Raw genomic sequence first — 23,899 nt, 5'->3', positions numbered from 1 at the left:
AATCTCAGGTGTTAGACTACCTTCCTAGGATATATTTCCAGAGACTCTACAGAATGGTTATGTCATACTAAAAGTTAAATTATTATTTATTTATTTATTTTAATTGAAGTATAGTTGATTTACAATGTTGTGTTAATTTTTGCAGTTCAGCAAAGTGATTCAGTTATACACATATATACATTCTTTTTTATATTCTTTTCCATTATGGTTTATCACAGGATATTGAAAATAGTTCCCTGTGCTATACAGTAGGACCTTGTTGTTTATCCATTCTATATATGTACCCCTAGTTTGTATCTGCTAACCCCAAACTCCCACTCCATCCCTTCCCCATCCTGAGATAAACTCTTTTATTTATCTAAGAGAAACTTCTCTCCCTGGGTTAGTATGAAATAATGCTTTGAAGACAACATCAGCACAGATTTCAGAGAGCAAGGGCAATTCTGTTTGCTTTTGGTTCTGTATCTCTGGGCAGGTAGAGCTCTCTTTATGGAAGTTTTGTGGCCAAATGCTACACACACCTTATATATGACTCTCTCATTTCTCAAACTAATGTTAATATAGGTGTCACTATTCCTTGCTCATCTCGCAAGCCCCTGAAAACTTTCCCACGTCCAGCTCTGTTTTGGTTCTCCAAGGGTAATTCCCTCAGCGTCCACAGGAGGGCAGGACACACCATACTGCACAGTTCTCTGTATTTCCTTCTATTTGGGGGGGAAAAAATCTAACCATGAAAAGAATGCCAGTTAAGTTGCTAAAGGTGCCTACACCAGACCTTCTCATTTCAGCTCAAGAACTTTTCACCCTTTTTGATATTCTTCATAGATGAAACAGCTGAAGAAATTCCAAGAGAATCTAAGACTGGACTGAAAATTTCTATAGCATTATTTCAAATTCTCAAAACAGTCTGAGAAGGTCTAAAGGCAGATTTTGACTCGTAGTTTGCTCTCGTATCTTTGTTTTTACAACACACATACCCACGGAGCAAAGGCTCTGGTGTGTCCTTGTTAACATTGGGGTGGATTCCTATTTGAGGCATATCTATGAGGAAGAGGTACGGCTTTATACGTGACTGGGGATCATTGTCATAATATTTGAAATATGAAATGCTTTTTAGTACAGGGAAAGCATTGGATTGAGTGTCAGAAAGACTTGCCTCCTGGTTGTGAATAGATTCCTGACTGGCTTGCGACCTTGGGCCCCGTCCACCGAGTTTGTGCATCTGCTCACCTGTGACATGAAGACTGCAGCGCTTTCAGGCAAAGGAGAGCCAGCACCTTCCTTGCTTGGACTTGAGTCTGGTAGCAATGAAGGAGGAGAATATCTGCCCCAGGGGAATCCTGACGGCGGGAGGACAGACCACATCCTCTGTGGTTCCTGTCCTAGTGTCATTTACTCTTACCCATGACTCCATCCAGTGTGCTAAGTGCTCCTAAGTCACAGCAAATAGGCTCATTACTTTGTTTCCTGTTTACTGATAACTTGTGGCAGATAATAATTGCCGTGGGCCAAAAGAAGAGAGAACATACAGGACTGCAGTTGCAGACAGGAAGCCTTCTTATTGGCTGGGGGCTCTGAAACCGTGAATCACCATTAACTAGACTCCATACTGATAGAAATTAAAATACTGATAACACAAACCACAAGAGTTCGTGTCCCCAAGGGAAGGGATGGAGACAGACCCCAAGGAGGAAGCCTCTCCTGGATGACACCTGAAAAGCAGACGTACAGAGCTTGCAGGCCAGGCCAGAGCAGACCATGTGCCTCCTAGGGGTGACAGGTAGGCGGAAGGGGAAATGTTGCTTCTTCAAGTGAGAAAAGAGGGGTTTCGAGTTTGTGGTTTGGCAGAGTTGTGGAAGACCTGCAGAGGAGGCAGAAGGGCACAGAGGAGAGCTGTCTAAGAAAACAGCCTTGGCAGTAATACAAAACCAAACCAAAAAATGAAAAGAAGGACGAGCAGACATGCTTTGGACATAATGTTAAGTGACAAGGGGAGGGTACGACATAGCATCAAAAACAGAGACAGATTGAAAGGGGACCCATAAAGGCAAACACATTTTGGTCTCTTGTAGTGGCAAAAATCTGAAAAACAATCTTTTTGTTCAGTTCCATTTCCTTTTATGTCGTTAAGTTAGTAAAAAGCAAACTATTTTAAAGCACAGAGAGAGGAAGGAAGAAAAGGTTATGGTAAAGCAGCTCTGAGTCTAAAGTCTCAGAACTTGACAATCGTGAAACCAAAACTGGGGACATAAGTAGGCCTGGGATAAGGCCAGAAGGGACACCCATGGAGGAGATTGAGAGGAGAGAAGCTGGCTTAATAGCCCCGCGGTTAAGAGCTCAGACTCTGCAGGTGTGTGAGCTTGGGCCTCAGTTTCCCTATCTGTAAAATGGGGATAATCCAATCCTTAGCTCATAAGGTTGTTTTGAAGATTAAAGGAAACAAGGTCTCTTGGGTGTTTGACGTTACCTGGGGGAGGCCAGTGCCAAGACCTTAAGGAAGATCCGGAATGAAGGGAGCAAGGAAGCAAAACTGCCTCTTCCTGCAGTCAGGTGACTGGTCTCTGCAGAAGGAATGAAATAGCAAAAGGGGGAAGGGGGAAGAAAGTGAGAGGGTGGAGAGTATGGAGACTGGGAACACACACACACACACACACACACACACACACACACACACACACACAAAGCAGCGTGGGGAAGGAAATCACCTGAGAGCAAATAAAATCATAAAGAAAAGCAAAAGCAATAAAATAGGGATATTGGCTCAGAGATGATTCCTCTTTGCTGGAGAGGGAAGAGCACTGGGTCTGGAGTCTGAGCCCTAGGGTCTGTTTCTGGCTGCACATCCTCCTGGCTGAGTGTCCTTGGAAAAGTCATTTATCCCCTCTCAGGCTTTGTTTAAATCTGTGAAAGTGAAAATAGGAAGGCCAACATCACAGAAGGGCTGGGGGTGATTCAAGGAGATCTTTTTACGGTTGGTGGCTGAGCACCCAATAAATGCAAGGGGAAACTCGACGTCCACAGCGTTAGGGCAAGGAGCATGGCGGTAGAGAAGCAGCCCTCTGTCTCGTCTTCCAGCCTTCAGGCCGGGGAATGAGTGAGGCAGTAGGCGGGGAAGACAGGCACGGAGAATCTGGGGACAGATAAAGGAAACTCGTGATGGGGCGAGGCTGGGCTGAAGAGAAACAGATTGGGGGAGAGCTGCAAAGGGAGGGGTCCACTGAAAGGGGAGGGGGGAGTCCGGGGAGGGAGAGGGTGGGAAGGCCGAGAGAGATGGGAGGGCAGTGTGAGAAGAAAAGCAGGCTGGGGAAAGAGGGATTGGAATGCAGAAGGAACTTGGGGAAGGAGGAAGTATTGAAGGCGGGAGGGAAAGAAGAGAGGGAAAATGGGGATGCCGTGGAGGCGGGGGCCAGGCCGCGAGAGGGAAGAGCATCCGGGGAACAGATGGAGGAGAAAAGAATCGGCTAAATCCAGCGTCAGAAGAGGTTGGGGACTGCGAGAAGAGAGGCTGGGGCCTTCAGGAGAGCGCAGCAGCTTTTAGCATCCATCCAGACTCTAAAGACTCGTGGCCTTTGCCTGACCTCGAGGGTCGGGAACAGACGCCCTGTCTTTGTGGAGAGCGGTACCCCACCGAGAGAATGGGGCTCTTCTGGGCAGGGCCCTACGCCTGGCGCGCGGCGAGGCTTCCCTGGCCCTGGGCTGGCCCTTGAGGGGAGCGATCGACTGGCCTGGAGGTTGGGGCCGAGGAAGGAAGGTACCACCGCCCGGAGCCGGCGCGCAGTCGGCTGCTGAGGCGCCTGTTCCGAGCTGTCCCTGGGGGGCGCCGCCGCCGCTTCCCTCCTCCGGGGCCGCACGCTCCCAGCAAAGTGGAGGAGGCTGGGGAAGACCGAGAGCCTGCGGAGCGCTACGGAGGGACCGAGCTTCGAACAGTGCTAGGGGGCCTCTGGCGCTGCGGATGACCCTGGCTTCCTCGCTGCCGGGCGGCCTCGCCCGCCTACCCCTGCCCGGCGCTCCTGGCCCGCTCTGCGCGCACCGCCTGGCAACCCCGCGTGCGTCCCGCGGGGGCGCTGCGTCCCCCTGCCACCCCGGCCCACAGCGGCCCCTCTCCCCCACACCTCCTTCCCGCACCACCCGGCCTCTCCTCCCACCCTCGGCTCCCCTCCCCTCCCTCCCCTCTCCTCCCTCCCCTCCCGGCGAGGGGCGGGAGGGGGCGTGGCAGGGCCGGGGTTTGTGTGGCTGGGACCCGGCTCCTCGCACTCCGAGTCCGCCCGAGGAGCCGGGCCCCGGCCGCTGTCCAGCCGCTCCGCGCCCCTCGCGACCCGCGCCGCCACCTCTCGGGGACCCGCTCGCCATGGATACCCCCAGGGTCCTGCTCTCGGCCGTCTTCCTCATCAGTTTCCTGTGGGATTTGCCCGGTTTCCAGCAAGCTTCCATCTCATCCTCCTCGTCGTCCACCCAGCTGGGCTCCGCCAAGGGAATGCGAAGCCGCAAGGAAGGGAAGATGCCGCGGGCGTCGCGAGAGAGTGCCACGGCTCGGGCGCCCCTGGGGCGGCAGGAGCCACAGCCGAGGCCGCAGGAGGAGCCCCGGCGGCGGCCTCCACAGCAGCCCGAGGCTCAGGAGCCTCCGGGCAGGGGCCCGCGCGTGGTGCCCCACGAGTACATGCTGTCAATCTACAGGACTTACTCCATTGCCGAGAAGTTGGGCATCAATGCCAGCTTTTTCCAGTCTTCCAAGTCGGCTAATACGATCACTAGCTTTGTAGACAGGGGACTAGGTAAGTGGCAAGACGCCCGACTCCTTTCTCCCTGGAGCTCCGCAGCCAGGGCACAGCTCCGGCTCTGGCAGGAGGCTGCATTTGTGAATTCTCTTCTCGTTCTGGATACCTCCCCCTTTCTTTTCTTAAACAGTTTTTCTCAAGCCTGAGTAAGTTTCCGAATGCGGCTGCAGATTTTATTCCAGTATGCAATCCTCCCTGCCTCGCTTTCTTCTTTCCCTTCCTTCCTTTCTCTCTCCCTTCCTTCCTTCTTCCTCTTGCCTTTTGCAGAAAGGAGCGTGGCGGCTGCACGTCTGGTGGCTGGTGGAGGAAGCGTGGAGGGCGGGAGGTGGCGGGCAAATGACCGGGGCTGGAGAGGGGTCGCGACGGGGACTGGGAACCCGTGGCAAGGGGTCACTGGTTGTACCGGGTGCGCGGTCCAAGGCCGGGCTGCCGTGGGGGACCGAGCGGCTCAGGGGCCTGAGTGAGCGCTGGAAAGCCCCGAGCTCCCATCCGCTCCGGGAAAAGCCGGCAGAAGAGACTTCCACGGTCGAAGAAGCAAGTCCGCGATTGGCGTCTGGCAGTGCCCTGGCCCAGCCGCTGCCCGGGTACCCGGCTCGTCCCCGCGCTGGACGTGGGGATGGTCAGCCGCGTAGGAACCCCGCGCCCTCGGGCTTTTTTTTTTTTTGCTCCTGCAGCGCGCTCTCGGCCACTCCGGGGCCTCAACAGAGTCATTTCTGCAGAGGCAGCGGCAGCAACTGGCAGGGCGGGCCGAGGGCAGGGGCAAGTGAGCTGAATTTGGGGGTTTGTTGGTACTTAGCTCACACGGGTGCCTGGGTGTGCTCGTTCACCTTTCTGAGCCAGGCAACTCTCCTGTCTCTGCGCTTCTACCGGGGGCCCCGTCTTTGGTCCCCTCTGTGGGCGCGGGTGCATGTGTGGGAGTCTGCGGAAACCCCTGCGGCCCCTCCTTGCCACCTGCGTTGGTCTGCAGCCTTGGAGAGAACCTCGCGCTGCAGGCGCCGGGAACTCAGTTCCTAAAGAGAAGAGACAATACCGTAGAAGGAGGCAGTAAGGAAGGGAGAAAAAGCAAAGGAAGGGCAAACGGGAGGTAGGGGACGAGAAGAAAGGACGGAGGAGATAAAAGAGATTTGGGCATCTATCCACTCCGCCACCCTGCCCGGACTTAGCTCCTCGACTCGGACGCCTTCCCTGCCTCCCACTTCCAGGTCAGTGAAAGGGGGGGGTCGCCCAGGAACCGGCGAGCACGGGGGTTCGGACTGGGAGGGCTGCTCTGCCCCGACTGCCTTGGGGGCACTTGCACGCCCTCGAAGCTTTACGGAGCAGGCTAACGGCCCCGAGCCTCGGGCTCTTCCCAGGCTTCAGCCCCCGAGCCCCCTCCCTTGCAGCCGCCTTCCTTGCGGGCATGGGTCTTGCCCACGCTCGGTTCGCGGCTGCAGCCCGAGGTCAGCGAGGTTCACGAGCTGCTGAAAAGTCTGGGCGGCAAATTAACGCCAGGTATTTTATGGTGATTTTACAACTGCTAAAGTCACCCTGGCAAATACAAGTGGCTTCTTCGTACCGCTGCACCTGGGGCCCCGGCCGCCCCGCTGCCAGCGCAGCTCGCCTTCTCCCCACCTCCACCCCTTTCCCTGCCTCTGTTGTTTCTCTCCCTCCAAATCTTCTGTTTATCGTTCGCCTTCTCTAATACCATAATCGAAGGCTACCCTAGACTTGCCTAGTCGAGAGAGTAAGGAAGCACAGAGAAAAGTACTCTGGAGGCCTTTCCCCAAGGGAAGAAATCCCGCAGGCCCAGGGTGGCGGGCGGTTGGGCGCGCATTTTCTTCTCCCCACGGGAAGTGGCCAGAACCTCCGCCCCTCCCCCAAGCGGACACCCCCTAACTCGTAAGCTGCGCCCTGTGAGTTTGGCACGGGACCAAGGGACCCTGCGGGCGGCTGGGAGGCGTCTACCGAAGCCTGCGGCGTTGGGGCAAGTGTGGGAGGTCTCTGGGGGCTCCAGGTCCGGCGCAGAGGCTGGCTCGCTTCACCCTGGCTCGCGCTGCAGCAGCCTGTCCGCGGGCACCGCGCTGGGCGCCCCCGGGGCGCCGGAGGTAGGGAGGGGACTGGCTGCGCGCCCAGGTTGGGGGGGTGGGCCCTCAGTTCCCGAGCCAAGCTCTCTAGGCTAGCCGAACCGAGATCCAGACGTCCGGCTTCCACTCCCGAACGCGGTCCCCCGCCGGAGGAGGCGCGTCGTGACCACCTGGACCGCAGCTTCAAAGGCGCGGTCTCCTCCACGCCCTCCGGTTCCCAGAAAACGCGAAGAAAGGTAGTTAGTTGACCGCGAAGACTGTGCGGCTGGTAGCACGCCGCGCTGGGGCGAAGGAGTGCGAAGCCGCGGGCTGGAGGGCGCGCGCAGAGGAGGGGGTATGTTGCGGGCCACAGCACAAGCTTGATAAAGGGAAAGCCTCACTTTCTCTCTCACTGATTTTGATTTGATGTGTCACCGGCGGTGACCTCGGGCTGGACCTTCCGGGGCTTGCTTAGCATCGGGCCCCTGATTGGAGTGTTTCAACTCAGCGATCTAATTGAGGGTTCATGTCATAACACATCAAATGCTGTCTAGTCTCCCGTGATGGAAGGGACCCGCCAGCCGCGCATCCCGACTCCTGGCGAGGACTTCCGCCCCTCTCACGTGGGGACTCTTAAACCGCGCCAGACCTTCCAGCATCCCCTCCCCCAGCCGTGGAAGGCAGGACAAGGAGGTAAGAGCGGCGGCCAGCTGAGAGCTGGGCCAGCCGCGTTAACTTGGCGCCTTGCCTCGGGAATGTTTAAATCGCCGTCGAGTGTGGCAGGCTTGGCTTCGAGAAGCAGGGGTCCCTCAGGGGGAGGAGCAAAGAAAACGGAAGGAGTCCTGAAATCCTCTCGTGAGGCATGAACTACTTACGTACAGTACAGTATTTGTAAAAAGCCTTCCTCACCCAGGGACCCCGGAACCCTAGAAATGACACCTACAGCTTGCGTTTAAGAGAGGGAGAGCGGGGTAAACTCTGTCCATTGTGAATGAATGAAGAGCGCTTTAGGTCTATAAAGACTGCGTGTTCTGTAATGCCTCAGCCCGTGCCTCCTTCTCCCAAGCCCCATGAGGAGGACACCTTATTGCAAGTTTAAAAGAAAAAAAGTGTCCCCCCTTTCGGTTCGCTCTCCAAACAACTAGGGGTAATCATAATAACTAAGATATATTGACATGTTGAGCACTTACTGTGTACCAAGTACTGGGCTAACATTTGTTACATGAATTATTTCATTTAATTTTAACAACACCCCCAACCACCGGGAAGAAAGTGCTACAGTCCCTGTTTTACAGGTCAATTAAGGAAGACAGAGAGGTTAAGCAAATTGTTCAAGGTCACACAGCTAGTGAGAGCTGAAGCACATATCCAGTTCTAGCCTCTGCATATTGACCTATGGGTAGGGTGAGGGTGAGGAGGTTTCTAGAGGATGGTGGCAAGACGCAGAAATGGAAGAAGTTGACAGATTTCTCACCCCGTCTAATATTCCTCTGTGATCTCTTAAGACCCAGTTAGGAGTTGGAGTGAAACTTTGGATTCAGGGGTCTAAAACTGTGCTGTGCCTTGCTTCTTCTTTGTACTCCCTGTAAAACGCACAAACTACCTTATCCTTGACCTTTAAAAATGCCTCCATATTGTGCTTTCAAGATGATTTTGGATCCATAAAGATGAGAAAGTGTGTGAATGTTTGTGTTGGTGCAGTCATAGGATCAGGATGGACCAGGCTGGATATAGAGAAATTACAGTTAGCACCTGATAGAACTCATTACAAGACCACGAGTACAGGAGGCTTGGATCTCTAACCCTGGGGCCCTGGAAAGGCAGACAATGAGAACTCCTATGAATTCAACATGGCTGTAAGATAGAGGGGGAGGGAGAGAGAAGCAAAACTTGGACTTTAGTTTATGTAGTGAGAAGCGCCACGTTATTCCAACAAGGGAGAACAAAAAAGCCTCTTAAGGATGAAGAAACCAAAATGAATCTAAGAATATTGCTGTGAGTTAGGTTTCCAGATGATTTTGAAATAAGAATTCTCTTTAAATATTTGTTGTTATTGTTACAATAGCACTCTCAGAAAGGAGGCAGCAGGCAACAGATAAAAAACAAAAAAACAAAACCACCAACACACACACACACACACACACAAACCCAAACGAGATCGGAACATCCTTGAGGAATTTGACACCCTAGAAATGAACCTCGGGAGAGTTTGCCGCGGATTGTTTGTTGGCTTCTAGGTTTACCTTCTGGGTCGCGATTGCCAAGGGGGCAGGGCAGGACAGCTAACGGGGAGGACATTCTAAGAGCGGCATAGTTCCTTCCTGATTGAAGTTCGTCTGGTGTGGCATGTTTATGCAAAACAGCGTGTTTCTGGGTGGACCTGGGCCGCAGAGTAGTGCAATCAACGCAGTGGTGCTTTTGCCCGGACCCTGTTGTCGTTGGCAAACGGAAAATGAAATATAAGCAGGGAAGCATTTTAATGGGGACGGAGGGAATTCACAACTGTTAATTATTTGGTGACCTTGTATTCGATTTGTTTGAGTCCCTTATAAAAACACTAATGCAGACCAGACGGCCAAGTGAGGAAGCCGGCAGAAGTTTCCAATCTAGGCTTTATTTCCCCGGAAAGAGGGAACAGCCTTGGGAAAGGATTGCTGAGCTTTTAAGTACGTGCGTGTGAGGACGCGCCGGTGTGAGCACCGCGCGGGGTTTGCGTCGCCGTCCAGGTTCAGGATCCTGCTGAAACCTGGTGAACTGGCAGGTCCTATAAGAATCCCGGGGTAAGGGAAGGAAGCCTTAAACCAGAAGTTTGTTCTGCTCTTCTGGTTGGAATGATTAAAACATTTTTCAGGCCACAAACCAAACCCTTAGCCATTGGCTTGTTGTTAAATAGCAGTTAATGTCACTCCCACCCCTAAGGCCTTAAGGGTTGCCTTACAAAGGCTGCCTTAGCACCTAGTGTCTTCTGCAGCGAGAGTGCAAGAAGTGCCGGAATTCTGGGGCGGGCTTCCTTGGCAGAGGAGACTAATCTGAGAAGGACACTGAGCTTTTTCCTGGCGCGGGAGGCTCTCGAGCTCTGGGAGTTTGCGCGGTAGAGTTGCTGGTGGGGGAGGGGATCGAAAAACGTGCTCAAACATCCTTGTCGTTTCTGCACATTAAAAAAAAAAAAAAAATTACCTAAGCCACAACCCACGACAGGCCTTGGGAATCCCTTCCCGCGCAAACTGAATCAAGACCTGAAACCTCCCCCTTACGACCAGAGGGGATGCGTGTCGCCTGGACCCGCGAGGAACGCAGAGCGTTGCATTGATGGAGGCCCTAGTGCAACTCGCTTTTTCCCAGCTGGAGTTCTCGGGGTTCTGGCGGCTCACCTCCTTGAAATTGCTGACGTCTTCCTGGGGCGGCGTGGGGAGAGGGAGAAGGGAACTGAACAGAGAGGTGGGGGAGAGATGGTTTGATAGAAATAGGGCAGAACGAAAACTTTCGTTTCCTGCCGGGACTTCTGCTTGCATCAAACGACCCAGAGCAAATTCACAATAATCCCTGGGGACTTTTGAGCAAAGTGAAGGACAGTAGTTCGATAACTCTTAGGGTAGGGAATAACCCTGGTCAAGCGATGCTCTCTGGACCCGGGAAGGGCTCCGAACCGAGGCCGCGAGGTGTGGCAAACAGGAATGTGGATCCGCAGCGCCACTTCCTTGCTTGGCATCTACTACCTCCCTCAAGCCCCCATCCCCCGCCCTTAAAGCCTGGCTGTTTATTTTTAAGCTCAATGTCGGTTAAATGGTGTCTCCTGTTTACAGGAATTAAATAGGTCCTCGTCGGCCTAATGGGTTCCAGGGTTGCTGTTCCTTGCCCTCCAGGACAGTCCATTAACGCTGCTGGGGGCCGAGGGTTGGGTGCGCTGGGAGTGGGCGGGCGGCGCTGACCAGCGTTAGCAGAGAGGCGCGCGCTGCGCAGCGAGCGGCCCGGGCGCCTGGGGGCGGGGCAGGGTTTAGGGACCCTATAGTGGGCTTGCAGTGGAGAAGAAGGGCGGGCCTCTGGCCCCGGCTGGCGCGGGTCTGGCTGCTGGAGCGGAGGGGAAAGCAAGAGCAGAGGGTTGGCTTTGGGGTCTGTCAGGGCTGGTTTACCCGTCCCCCTTACCCCCTAAATAACGTAGGAACCGAAGAGAACCCGTGCGCCTGTTTTGCAAATCTGGCTTCCAGGCAAGTTGGTCCAGTTCCGATCCCACTTCCCAGCTGACCGCCGCTCCCACGCCCAGTGGGGAGGGAAATTGAACGATGCTAGACTATGGCCCATAGCTACCACCACGAATCTTATTTTGCTAGGACGTTGTTTCGGGAGTCAGCCCGAAGTGAACACAGTGGAGCTGAGTTGCCGCGATCCCTTGCTCAGAAGCTGCGTCCGGCCCAGCACTTTAAAGAACACATCACTGAGGTTTCTCCTGCGCGGGACCCCTTGACACCGAGGGTCCAATATCCTGACCACACGCCAGTCTGAGCCCGTCTCCCCACCTGCAACCTCAGAACCGGTCGGGGAGGGGAAACAACATAAAATGGGAACCTTTTCTTCTACTTTTCATCTCCAAGCTCTCAAGTCAAAAGCCTGCGATCATGTTCTAGCCCGAAGGGCGGTTTCAGGGCTGTGATACCCTCCCCGCTGGGCCTGGGTTGCTCCCCTGGACTCCCAGGTGACCCTACAGGTCGACATTGCAGGGAGGGCGACCTTGGGTAAATCAACCAGGTCCGGGCCCTGCTCCAGAGGTTCCAAGATAAGGCAGCAACCTGCGGGGATGCCGCAACCACGGACACCAGGCACAGGCTGCTTGGCTGCGGCGGAAAGGTGGGGAGAGAGGCTCCAGCGTGAGGGGTGTCACCGGCTTCTATTTGGATTTCATCTGCAGTGGTGTCAAATTAAGATTTGGGCCACTGTGGTCAAGAGCCCAGGGTGGGATGCCAGTGAAAAGAGTCGCCTGGTGAAGTGTCCTTGATCTGGGCTTTGCGTCTCTGTCTCTTGAGCCCCTGAGAGGCCATGAGAGTTCGCACCAAGTGCATGGAAACTACTTTGTCAATGAATCTGTTTCGTCCTAGAAAGAAAAAAGGAGTCTCTCGGAGGCGACTTCGGACTCCTGCTGGGGGTGCCCAGCGCCCAGAGCTCAGAGTCGAGGGCTGGCCCCTCTCCTGCCAGAGAGCTGCGTTACTGAAGGCTGTGCTGCGGCTCCCTAGGAGCGTGGAGTTGTTCCCAGTCGGGTGGAAATCGGGGTTCCCCTTCTCTCCCCCTCCCAGCCTCACTGGTTTGCCGCTGGCTGAGTCAGAACTTGCTGTGGGAACTTTGAGGTTTCTCTGTGGGATCCAGGCAGGCCACCAGACTCGATGAATTCTGGGTGGTTCGCAAGCCCAGGCTCGAGACAGGGAGGAAGGTAGGGATCCGCCAGGCTTTGGAAAGCGGGTGGAAAAGTCCTCTGTGGAGGACTTCCCTCGGGCCTTTCTGGTCTTTGAAAGGAGGAAATAAGCTGGGAAATTCAGGACAAGCTATTGGGGCAAACACTGGGGAAGCCAAGAGACCTAGAAAGAAGTGGGGCGGTGACTGTATGGTGGGAGGGGCTTCTGTGGGACTGCGATGCCGCCGCCCCTGACACCGCAGCCCGAGGGGTCATTCACTGCTACCGCCCTGCTCTCCTCCACCCTGCAGGCTGAAAAACATAGGGAACACACACACCCGCACCCTACAATGGCTCCGTGGACAGTTCCTGCCCATGAGGATGCCAGTGGAGAAGTGGGACAGGTGGGGCAAGGAGATCAGCCACCAGGCCTCTCGGGGCTGCGGCTGCCCGGAGCCAAAGGGGTTCGCACATGGGCTAACCCCAGAGGAGGGACCCTGCAAGGAGGGCCCTGTCCTTGACGAGGTTCTGGCTGGAGGTCGTTTGTTGACTTGGCATTGTGGGAGGGCATTGTGGGAGGGACTTGGCATTGTGGGAGAGCAATGGATAAGGCCTGGGGAATGAGAAGGAGCAAGCTGATGGGGGTGAAGCTGAAACCCCTATGGGCCTGGCCCTTTGCTGGAAGCCCTTGCTTCTCTCTTAACCCCTCTGCCCAGCACCTTTCCTCCACTCACTTCTGCAGATCCTGTGGAAAGAACTGAATTGCATCTCCTCAAAGAAGGCCAAGAGGAGGACACGTGTATCTTCCCCCTACCTGGCCCCCTACCTGGCTGTAGGTAGTTACAGTAATATTGGCTGCATTCACTGGACGCTTCTGTCTGTCATGGACAGCCTGCTCTGGTTACCTCGACTCTGATCTTTACAATGACTCTGCAAAGTGGGGGTCATTCTCCCATTTTCCAGATGAGATATATGAGGCTGGGAAAGATTATGTGACCCAGTCCATCCAAGGCCACCCAGCCAATAAGTTACAGGGCAGGACTCAAATCTATGCCTCTCACACTCAGGACTCCTATGCTCATTCCATGTTGTCGGTAGTAACTAACATTTGCACACATCTTCAGATGTCTTTCCTACTCTATCTCATTTGCCACCCTTCCCTCAGTGACTTTGAGCTGGCCTTATATTCTCATTTTGTAGATGAGAAAATTGTTTCCTTGGAAATCTACTTCAAAAGTCCAGTTGTTGGCATCCCTTCTATTCTGCTGATTAGGAAGTGATTGACACTTGGAGATCAGGGATTGATGCCCTCCCCAAATTCATAGGCAGCATGAAAGAACTGGAGCCTTCTCAGGGTTTCTACCAGACACAAAGATCAGGGTCTGGGATGTCCAGGGTGGTGGCACAGATACTGGAACCAGACTACTCCATCTACCTCTATCTTGGGCAAGTTACCTTGAGCTCTCTGTGTTTTAGTTTTGTGATCCGTAACATAATAATGATATCTTTTCTTTTTTCCATAGGTCGTTTTGAAGCTTAAACGACTTATTATAAGTTTAGAATTTAGATCATGCCCAGCACATAGTAAGGACTTAGCCCAGTGTTTGCTGTGATGAGCATACTGGATGTCAGCAGAAACACCCCAGAAAGGGTGAATTGTGTGGGTGGGGTCCTGATTCTGCACCTCAGGGCGTTGCTCAGCAGTTTGCAAGACTCAGATCTCAGTGGAGGCAGGGCGCAGGACAAGAGTACAGGGCGATGCCCAGAAGATCACTGTCCCAGAAGAGGGTCATAGTTGGAGCACAAATTACTCAGAGACCTTCATACCTCAGAGGAGACAGGGCTGGTGGCTCATTTTTACTCACCCAGTACACCTGACTCTATTTCCAACTTGTGGACTTTGTGGCACCTCAGGGCACCCTCAGGGCTGAGGGACCTGAGAAGAAGTGACTCCAAACCTAGCTATGAATTCCCCGCTCGGAGGTCTTCTTACTTCCAGTAAAGGAAAAAAGAATTCCTGGCAGAACCCAGCTCCCTTTGTGTCGACGGCGTTGGTGATGGACGTGTGTCTGGTGTCCTCCCTCCCTCTTTGCTCCACCGCCAAAGGAGAACCCTGTGAGAGGGGCGTGGCCTCAGGTCTGAGGGCCTCGGTTGGAATAAAGACCTTCAAATAGTGTCCCTGCCAAGCTGCAAGTCATTGGGCAAGTGAAGACGCCTCTTGGAGCCCGCTATAAGAGTGTAACAGTCACCTATAAAAGAGTGTAACAGTACGACGGGCCTCGGACACTCTCGGTGAGGATTCGCGGACGGATGCCACCCAACCCCCAGCACAAAAGCACGCCCAGAAGCATTCAGGGATGCTTTTGAGGATGGGGGAAAGGCTGAGCTGCAGACATCTGGAGTTTCCTTTGCGAAGACGGGTGATTATACGCCCCTCCTCCATTCCCACCTAGGGGAGTAGGGGTGGGAGAGCCACGTTTCATCTCGGCTTTCTGAGCCGCAGCCCTTCGCTGGAGGATGTGCCTTCGGAGGACGTGCGGCGGGACGCGTGGTGGGGCGGCGGGTGGAGGCGTGTGGGGCCCGGCCAGGCGCCCACGAGTGGCCGCTCAGGTCACGGCGAATTCAGAGGACGCGAGCGGAACACGCGCTTAGCAGCATTGGGGAGCCCAGGGTCTGGGCGCGAAGGGCCTTGGGGGCTGGGCGAGCTGGAGCTCGGGGGAGCCGGAGCTCGGGGGAGCCCTCGGGGCCAGCGAGTGACACACAGTTCAACCAGGACTCTCAAGAGGGACCTCAAGCTGCGTACGTATCTCAAGACGTCTTGGGGAACATGCAGTGCGCGGCCTTTCCGCCCCAAACCGAAGGACGATTCGGGTTTTCGGAAGCCATCTGCAGGGGGGCGCGGGGGAGCCGCCCCCAGCTGGAGGAGCGCGTGTGGGCGGCGAGGCTCGGGTCCTGCCGCTGAGCAACCGTCACCCTTACGCCGCCTTCCCGGGGCGCGGTTCCTGGGGTGTCCGGACTTAGGCGCCGCGGGCATCCTTTTCTTTACGATCTGGTGTTTGCTTCTTAGCTTCCTCCAGCCACGTAGCTTTCTAAGTCAGTTTCCTCATTTAAAGTGGGCGTGATAGTCCCTACGTTGAAGTGATTCGTTCTCGTTCCCTTATTTGCTTTCCTTTTAAATTTTTATTTTATTTTTTAATCAATTCCACACCAAATGTATATGTTTGAGGTGCTCCTAACCTTCAACCGACTTGCCCTTAACTCAAAAAAGGCTGACCTATTTATGAAGAATTTTCTTCAAATATGAAGGTGGTTTGTTCTCTTCTCTCCGTCCCTCCTTCCTCTGCCCACCCACCAGAGCAAGCTGAAAAGCACAAATCCAGCGATTAAAACTTGAGGGGTCGCTCTGTCTAATACTCAGCAAACCCTGAATTAACCTGGGTGTCAGCCAAGCTGTAACAGACCAGGTTGATACAGATAAAAAGCAAAAAAAGATAGCTCTCATGATTTATTACTGATCAATTTCAAGGCCTGAAGCTTAAGATTGACCTTCCAGGATGCAAGAAGGCGCCACCTACAGATTCTGAAATGAAAACTACCTGTTTCTAGGCAAGAGGATGGGAGAGAGTGTCACTTGATGACATCAGCTCTCCTCTATACAGGACTTAATGGGAGAGGAGGCTTGCGGGAGAAGGTGTGAAGAACTGGCTTCGTACCCACGGATGGCCATGGCGGCAGGGCCAGGCCTTGTGATGCCAGGTCAGCAGGCAGAGTGTCTGCAGGGTCACAGTGGATGGTGTGTGCACTCCCCAGGTTGGATGCCTCCTCTGGGCTATTTCTGTGACGCATGCCTCCAGAGCAGGTCCAGACAGGTGGAGAATGTGGTCCGTAGGGGAGCTGCACAGGGCAGCCGCACTCATGCGTTAGACGTTCTGGAGAACCAGTGAGAGTACGTGTGGCTGAAAGAGTGAAAAAATGTGGACGTGGCTGTGAGGGGCCGGAAGGAACAGGGAGCAATAGGGACCTGGTTCTGGTGAGCATTGCCTTAGATTCTGTCTTGGGCCCAGTGCTTTGGGGCCCTAGGGCCCTGTTTTGTTCTCACCTCCCATGGTGCCCTCCCCACTTGGTGGGAAATCTGAAGAGTCAATGAAATGTGCTTATCTAGATTCGTGGTTCTTATAGTGGGGTCCCCAACCAGCAGAATCAACATCTCCTGGGAACTGAGGAGAAGTGCAAATTCTGGGCTCTGCTACAAACCTCTGGGGCTCAAGAGAATTTGCATGTCTAACAAGTTCCTATGTAATGCTGATGATGCAGATTTAGGGACCAATGCAGGTTCACTGGCTTTGAGAGCTACTGCTCTAGTCTGGTACCTGAGCCACAGAGTTCTTGCTCAAATAGCCCTGAGCCCACTTCCAGGGCCTGGGCAGCTTCTTCTTTGGGTCTGTCCTCCTAAGGGTGTGTCACATCGCTGATGTGTGCCCCTGTAGCCTGGGAAGCTTGGAGCTGTGGGCAAGGGTGTCCACATCCACGCAGGTAAGACCCCTCGAACTGTGGAATGGAGCCGGGATGGGAAGAAAAGAGAGCAGGATACAGACTGAAGCCTCATTTGCACTTTTTCCCCCCCGGCCCTGGAAAGAGTAGGAGCAGGCTAATCTTGCTAGAAAAATCATGCGAAATCCCAAGGCTGCAGAACCACTGGAGCCCTCTTTTTACAGGTGCTTTCCTTTGTTTTGACCACTCTCGAGGACTAGAGAAATGTGACTCAGCTGTGCAGACCATTTATTAGCCCACACTTTAAAAAAAAGAATGAAAACAAAAGCAGGCTGATTTCTCCGTGTTGCATGAGAGAGAAATAAATAAATCATCCTTTACACCTGCCTAATGCTCTCCGACCAGTGACAGACTGTCTCAAGAGTTATATAAGCAGAGATGGAAATGATTTCCTAAAGGAGCCCAGGTTTTATTCCTAGCAAGCCCTGAAAATACAGTTGGGACTGTATCCTCCATGCCTTGTACCGTGGTCACTCCTGGTTGCCTCAGCTCCAGGACTTGGACTCTAATGGACAGGCAGTGGGGCTTACAGGCTAAATGCTCCAACTCTGAAATTAAACGGACCTAGGTTTGGGTCCCAATACCACCATTTATTCGTTGTGAGACTTTGGTAATTATTTTCTCCAAGCCTTGGTTTTCCTATCTGTAAAATTGGAACAATATGAGTACCTACCTTGCAGAACTGATCTGTGCTCATAGATAAAGGATGAAAAATATGTCAGCCCTCACGACATTTAGCTGGTGCAGCAAGTGCCTTACGTTTCTCCCTCTCACCACATCCTCAGTTTTGGGGGGGAGAGAAATACGAGAGCCAGGAAAGTGAAGCCTCAGGCAATAGGTCCAGAGATCTGGGTGGTGGTTGAATGTTGTCAGACACAGGTTTCTTTAAAGGAGGAGAAGAAAGTGTGCTGAATTCCCACTGATTTTAATGTGCCCTGGTCGGTTTGAAGGTCTTGGCTTCCATAAATCAACCGCCTCCAGCAGCTTTTCCCTTTTCACCTCTCTAACCCTTTCCACAGCTCCGTCTCAGGTCGGGACTTGTGTGTTAGAGTGAGGCAGCCGCCCGGCGGTCAGCCCAGAGTGGGAACTGGGTGTGGCTGAGGCCCAGATCCAGTGCCCTGGGGCTACATCTGGACAGGCAGTGAGGGTCGGACCTGGACCCGGTGACACTTTTACTATTGAAATCTACCCAAACTTTACTAGCTTCTGGGGAAAGCTAGGGGCTTTGGGGATTTTTGTATTTGCTGGGTTGTAAATATTTTATGAGAAGGCAGCCCAAGAAAATCTGGTTAGCTTTCCGCCTTGCACACTGAAGTGGGGTTGGCTTCATGCACAAATGTGTCAAAAAAGAAGTCCAGTCCAGTTTTGCCTGGGTCCCCAAGAATTTGCCTTGGATTTAAAGCCTGTTATTGTTCCCCCTCCATGTGTCCCCATTCTTTCTCTCAGTGGTAACCAAAAATTTTATCTTCAGGATTAGTTGCAAAGCAAGAAGATTTCAGATTGGGTGGGTGGGGGAGGGGAGAATGTCACTGTGTGTGTGTGTGTGTGTGTGTGTGGCTGTGGTTTTCTCCTTACTGATATATTTATTTCTCATTGGCTGCAGGATCTTCTCAATGGATAGACGCCTTGTGTTTGTGTTGGTTCATTTGCCCCTCTGCAGACTTCTGAAAGCCTCCCTGCTCTTTTGTTTGTTAAGTGGCTGATGAATTTTAGAAAGAAAGAAATCACATTGCAGCTCCTCATTGTGTCAACTTTGTCCTGGGCCTAAACGCACCAGCAAAACTGCCTGCTGGGCGGCATCTTCTCCCAGACCCGCGGGTCTCAACTAGGGCTGCACCTTCAAGTCAACTTGGAGCTTAAAAAAACCAAAGCTAACAAACCCCAACAAAAGTCCAATATCCAGGCCCTGTCCTCAGATATTGGTTCAGTTGGCTGAAGCATACCCTGGCGCTGGTAATTTCAAAATTCTCTAGGTGGTAGACTGAGAATGACTGCTCTGGATGTTTCCCGCTTACTGACCAGCGTGTATCCTGGGTCGAGCAGGCCTGGATCCGTTGCGGTGAGCCAGATGGACAGGACAGGGTCCTAGCTCCTATGGGCTGTTGGAGAGGGGCGGGCTTATGCTGGGAAAGACAGACCGCTAAGGAGACAAATATAAACGAGGTCATTGTAGATAGTGCTAAGTGCCGTGAAGATAATAAAGCAGGGTCCCGTGATAGTGACCGAGGGAGGCTACTTTAGATCCGGGTGGTCGAGCATGGCCTTTCGGAGGAGGTGACATTTGAACCGAGACGTGAATGATGAGAATGAGCCAGCCGAGAGGAGGTCTGGGGGAATGCGGGCCGGGCAGCGACCACAAAGGGCACATTAGTGGTTACATAGGCTCCTGGGGGAAAACCCGGGAGGCCGTCGCCGCGGCCGCCACTCCAGCAGCCACCGACTTCCGCCCAGGGAGTCCCGGGCTGAAGGGGAGGAGGGGGCCGCCCTGGTGCCCTCCCCTTCTTTGCCGCGCACCGCCGGGCGGGGAGGCGGGGTGGTCAGCCCCGGGAGGGCCGAGCTGGACCTCTACCGGCCTGTCCCGTTCCCTCCCCGCCCTTTTCCTCCCAGGGGCGGCCGCGGAGCACCGGGCTGATCTCCCTCTTAAGTGAAACTGACTGTAATTATTTTTTATCTCGCAGACGATCTCTCGCACACTCCTCTCCGGAGACAGAAGTATTTGTTTGATGTGTCCACGCTCTCAGACAAAGAAGAGCTGGTGGGCGCGGAGCTGCGGCTCTTTCGCCAGGCGCCCGCAGCGCCCTGGGGGCCGCCGGCCGGGCCGTTCCAAGTGCAGCTCTTCCCCTGCCTGTCGCCCCTGCTGCTGGACGCGCGGACCCTGGACCCGCAGGGGGCGCCCCGGCCCGGCTGGGAAGTCTTCGACGTGTGGCAGGTCCTGCGCCACCAACCCCGGGAGCAGCTGTGCTTGGAGCTGCGGGTCGCGTGGGGCGAGCAGGGAGCCGGCGAGGCCGAGGCGCGCGCGCTGGGGCTCCAGCAGCCACCGCCCCCGGACCTGCGGAGTCTGGGCTTCGGCCGGAGGGTGCGGACCCCCCAGGAGCGCGCCCTGCTCGTGGTGTTCACCCGATCCCAGCGCAAGAACCTGTTCGCCGAGATGCGCGAGCAGCTGGGCTCGGCCGAGGTTGCGGGCCCGGGCGCGGGCGCCGAGGGGTCGTGGCCGCCGCCGTCGGGCACCCCAGACGCCGGGTCTTGGCTGCCCTCGCCCGGCCGCCGGCGGCGACGCACAGCTTTCGCCAGCCGCCACGGCAAGCGGCACGGCAAGAAATCGAGGCTGCGCTGCAGCAAGAAGCCCCTGCACGTGAACTTCAAGGAGCTGGGCTGGGACGACTGGATTATCGCACCCCTGGAGTACGAGGCCTACCACTGCGAAGGCGTGTGCGACTTCCCGTTGCGCTCGCACCTGGAGCCCACCAACCACGCCATCATCCAGACGCTGATGAACTCCATGGACCCCGGCTCTACCCCACCCAGCTGCTGCGTGCCCACCAAACTGACTCCCATCAGCATCCTGTACATCGACGCGGGCAATAACGTGGTCTACAAGCAGTACGAGGACATGGTGGTGGAGTCCTGCGGCTGCAGGTAGCGGCGCCTTCCCTGCCGCCTTGGCCCGGGACCGCGGGGGAGGCCTGACTGCAGAGGGGCGGAGGAGGAGCTAGCCTTGGACGAGGCAGAGAGTGGGGCAGCAGCCTGGGCTTTCAGCCGGGTGGGAGACCAGGGAGTTCCGCCTTTCCAGAACCTTCCACCTGCCAGCCCAGAGGGAGCGACGGATTTTCACACCTTGCCCGGCCACCCTGGAAAAACAAGCCAAGGAGGATTTCTTTAGTTTTTGTCTTTATTATTGTGGCTTTGGATTTCCTTGTGTGTCTCCCAGGTTTTGATGGGAGGTGAGGGCAGGGGAGACGCATACCTGGTTCTCAACTGCTCCAAGGATTGAAAAATTAATAGTTTAAGAAGGGAAACTGGGGGGAAGAATCACCTTTGACCACATCTCGGTCTGATTGTTTGCTACCTGTGTAAAGAAGGTGGGGTCTTTCTGGCCATGTCGTAGCCTGTGCCTTGTCCCCTCGCCCTTCCCCCCAACAGAAAGTGTTAAGGTAGAGAAATAGGAAAGCCAGGAGGGGTCCTGCCTTTAGAAGAGCTTTGCAAGAGGTGGGCCCAAGCGGGCCTTTTCCCGCTTGATCGTATACCCAGCTCTGCCCTGGCCTCTGTCCGCATAGGGAAGTGGCAACCTGCATCTCACTCCAGGGGGCTCAGGTCACTGCCATTACTATTGCTTTTTCTGGGGGAAAAGGGAGCTGGTATGGATGGAATGACAAGAATGAGTCCGAGTGGAACCCCCTAAAGGATAATGAGAAACCACAAGGCTTGCCTGTGAGGGACTGACATAGAGGTGCCTTAGCCCAGGCTGGAGGTAACCTGTGGAAAAGCCCTTCCTCAAGTCTGTTTCTCATTGATTTCTTTGAACAGAATTTGCCAAAATTCAGACATCCCCTTTGAAGGGAAGGTGATTTCCCATTTAAGCAAAAAATGGGTAGGGCTGGGGAACTGTAGAACTAAGTTAAGAGTGGCAGAGGATGGGAAAGTGACCCAAGAAAAGGGAGGGTGAAGTCAGGAGGGAAGGTGGTTCCCCCTCCCTCACCAAGGATGGGGATAGAGGGACAGGCCAGGAGCAGGGAGGAGAGGGATGAAAGGAGACACAAGCCCCTGTCTCCAAAGGTTCTTTAGAATCTTTGTTCCCTCCCCTCTCTCTGACATTCCTGAAAGATTACCAGCCAGCAATAGCCCAGGGCTCCCCCAAAAGAATTGTTTCAGATTGTAATTACCAGCTAGGCAATGTTTTTAAAACTTAGTAATGAGAAACTGTGAAAAGAGCAAAGTGTTACATTGAGCTTGAGGTGGGAGACGACGGGGACGGATGGTGAGGAAGGAGGCAGGGATGGAATTCATCTTCCGGAAGCAGGAGAGAGCAGAGCACAAGCTAAATACCCATCCCCAGATTGCCAAAAACATGAACTTTCCCCCAGCCTGCACCAGTATTATTTTCAAACATTGTCCATAAGTAGGCGCTTTGAAGAGTTAGCTTCCTTCTCATCTTTGACCATTAAATGGTTTAAACAAGGGAACTTGTACCAACCATTACAAAAAGTTTTTGTTTTTCCTAAGTGGTTTTGCTCTCTCTTGATCTAAACCTGTTGCTTGTTTGGTTCAGAGAACTACAAACTGTCCAAGAAAGGGTGAGACTGATAATACATGCTAATATAAAATGCTAAGTGAAAGAAAAAAAAGACTTGGCCAGGAGAAATAATTTAAAATGCACATTTGCTTTGGATGCACTGTTGTTCTGTTAAGGCTGTATATATTTGTTTATTTAAGGTGACTGAAAGTGCAAAGAGGAAATGGACAGCATGCAATTCATCTTAATGTACAAAACGTTATATGCACTCAAATGTTATAATTTCTAATATTTTTAAAGTTTATATTCGAGTTGTACAAAGTTAAGCATTCATCAGATATTTCATTCTTTCATAATGTTATCATTTTCTTAAATATTATTACAAAATTTTAAGTCTGTCTAATGGAGAGTTTTTTTTTTTAACTGTCTACCTCACTATAATACAAATATTTACGACACGAAAGTTACCAGAGGTCAATTAATATTCAAAACATTTTTTACAGTACACTTTTCCTGGATGATACTCAATCTAATACTGTATTATTAAATTCATTTTCCCCCTTAATAAATCAGCCTGGTTTATATGGGTCTATTTAAGAAAAATCATTTTCTCAAGGAATTACCTACCGTCAGTGGTATTTTGGTCCAGTATGGGACTGAATGTCTGAAAAGGCACTGAGGATTATTTTGAAATCCATCATTCAGAACATTAGAGTTTTTCCTCACAACTCTTCCATAACTCTCTTTTCATGAAATTTTCATTCACCAGATTAAAGCCAAATCCTTGTCAACTATTAGAACAGTGTTTATAAGCCTGTAACTCATTCCAACATCTCAAGAGCCCAAATAGGAACTGGATTATTTCTTAGTTTCTTTAATGTTGAGAAAAGTTGTAAGTTAACTAGGCCAGCCAAGATGTCCATAATTACCATTTACATTATGCCTTAGCGGGAGCAGAAGGTATGAAATGTTGTTCTATTTGTTCACTTGCTATAAATTAGGGAGCCCGTGTACAAGTGTTAAGTCTGAGTGCTCACTCTATGTCAAGCATGATGCTGTCCGGGCGTTATCTCATTTAAACTCCTCAGCAGCTCCACGAAATAGGTATTATTATAATCCCCATTTTACAGATGAGGAAACTGAGATGTGGCGAGTTTAAGTAGCCTGCCAGTGGTAGTTAGGATTTAAACGTAGTTCTTTCAGACTCTAGAGCCTGAAGAATTAACCACTATACAATTCTGCCCTGAGATATCTACCTGCTCTCTAACTGGTCCCTAAATGTCAGCGTGGAGAATTTGCAGTTAGCCACTATTATTGGGCGTGGCCAATTGGAGGAGGAGTTGCTGCTCCAGGGGCCACCAGCATTGCCTGAAGTTTTGGAATAAGTGAATTATGATTGCTGGGATAAGGAAGCTGAAAAATGCGTATGGATTGCAAAGCTCTGGGAGTTTTCAGCTTAGGGCTTGCTTCTGCAGATGCGTGGTTTAGGTCATTGCTGGGCTCCTGTAGCTTCTCTGCAGTTTTCTGGAACTGCCTTGGGTGTGGTTTTTGTGAGTTTTGATTATCAAAATACTGGTCAATTTACAGACAGGTTATGTTTCAATAGACGTTGTAAGTGGGCTGTTTAGAACTGAGAAACATTTTCCTTTGGAAACAATGTTCGTTTGAGTTTCCAGGTCATTTTGCAAAAGCTTTATTTACCCCAGTGGAACTTTTTAACAAAGCAAGTTTGACCAATGGGTTTTGGGTACAGATAATCACCTGGGAGAGCAAAAAAGAAGTTCTTTCTCTTTCCTGGGTGGAGGCTCTTTTTGAAATAGTTGAAAATTCTTTGCATTTTTCCATCACTTTTTCTATACCCATCACCCAAGTCCCTCGACCTCCCAACTGCCCTGAGGACTCCCAGCCCTGCCCCTTAACA

The 23,899-nt window shown here is 52.8% G+C and overlaps 1 protein-coding gene across 1 annotated transcript; it reads left to right on the top strand.

Annotated features, from left to right (window-relative positions):
• The first annotated feature begins 4,317 nt into the window (after nucleotides 1–4,317).
• GDF6 (growth differentiation factor 6) lies at nucleotides 4,318–22,462 on the top strand. Its single transcript, XM_027131446.1, has 2 exons — nucleotides 4,318–4,772; nucleotides 19,427–22,462. The coding sequence occupies exons 1-2, from the start codon at nucleotides 4,349–4,351 to the stop codon at nucleotides 20,386–20,388; spliced, it is 1,386 nt and encodes a 461-aa protein (XP_026987247.1). The 5' UTR covers nucleotides 4,318–4,348; the 3' UTR covers nucleotides 20,389–22,462.
• The last annotated feature ends 1,437 nt before the right edge of the window (nucleotides 22,463–23,899 follow it).

This window comes from Aethalodelphis obliquidens, unplaced genomic scaffold (assembly GCF_003676395.1).
Source record: "Aethalodelphis obliquidens isolate GAN/ISIS:26980383/991018 unplaced genomic scaffold, ASM367639v1 scaffold39, whole genome shotgun sequence".
NCBI lineage: Eukaryota > Metazoa > Chordata > Mammalia > Artiodactyla > Delphinidae > Aethalodelphis > Aethalodelphis obliquidens.
The sequence above is the reverse complement of the archived record's forward strand: the minus strand, read 5'-3'. Positions and strand labels throughout refer to the sequence as shown.

Coding starts and splice junctions, on each gene's coding strand:
- GDF6 (XM_027131446.1), top strand. CDS start 4,349: ATGGATACCCCCAGGGTCCTGCTCTCGGCCGTCTTCCTCATCAGTTTC. Junction 4,773..19,426: donor CTTTGTAGACAGGGGACTAG/GTAAGTGGCAAG, acceptor TTTATCTCGCAG/ACGATCTCTCGCACACTCCT.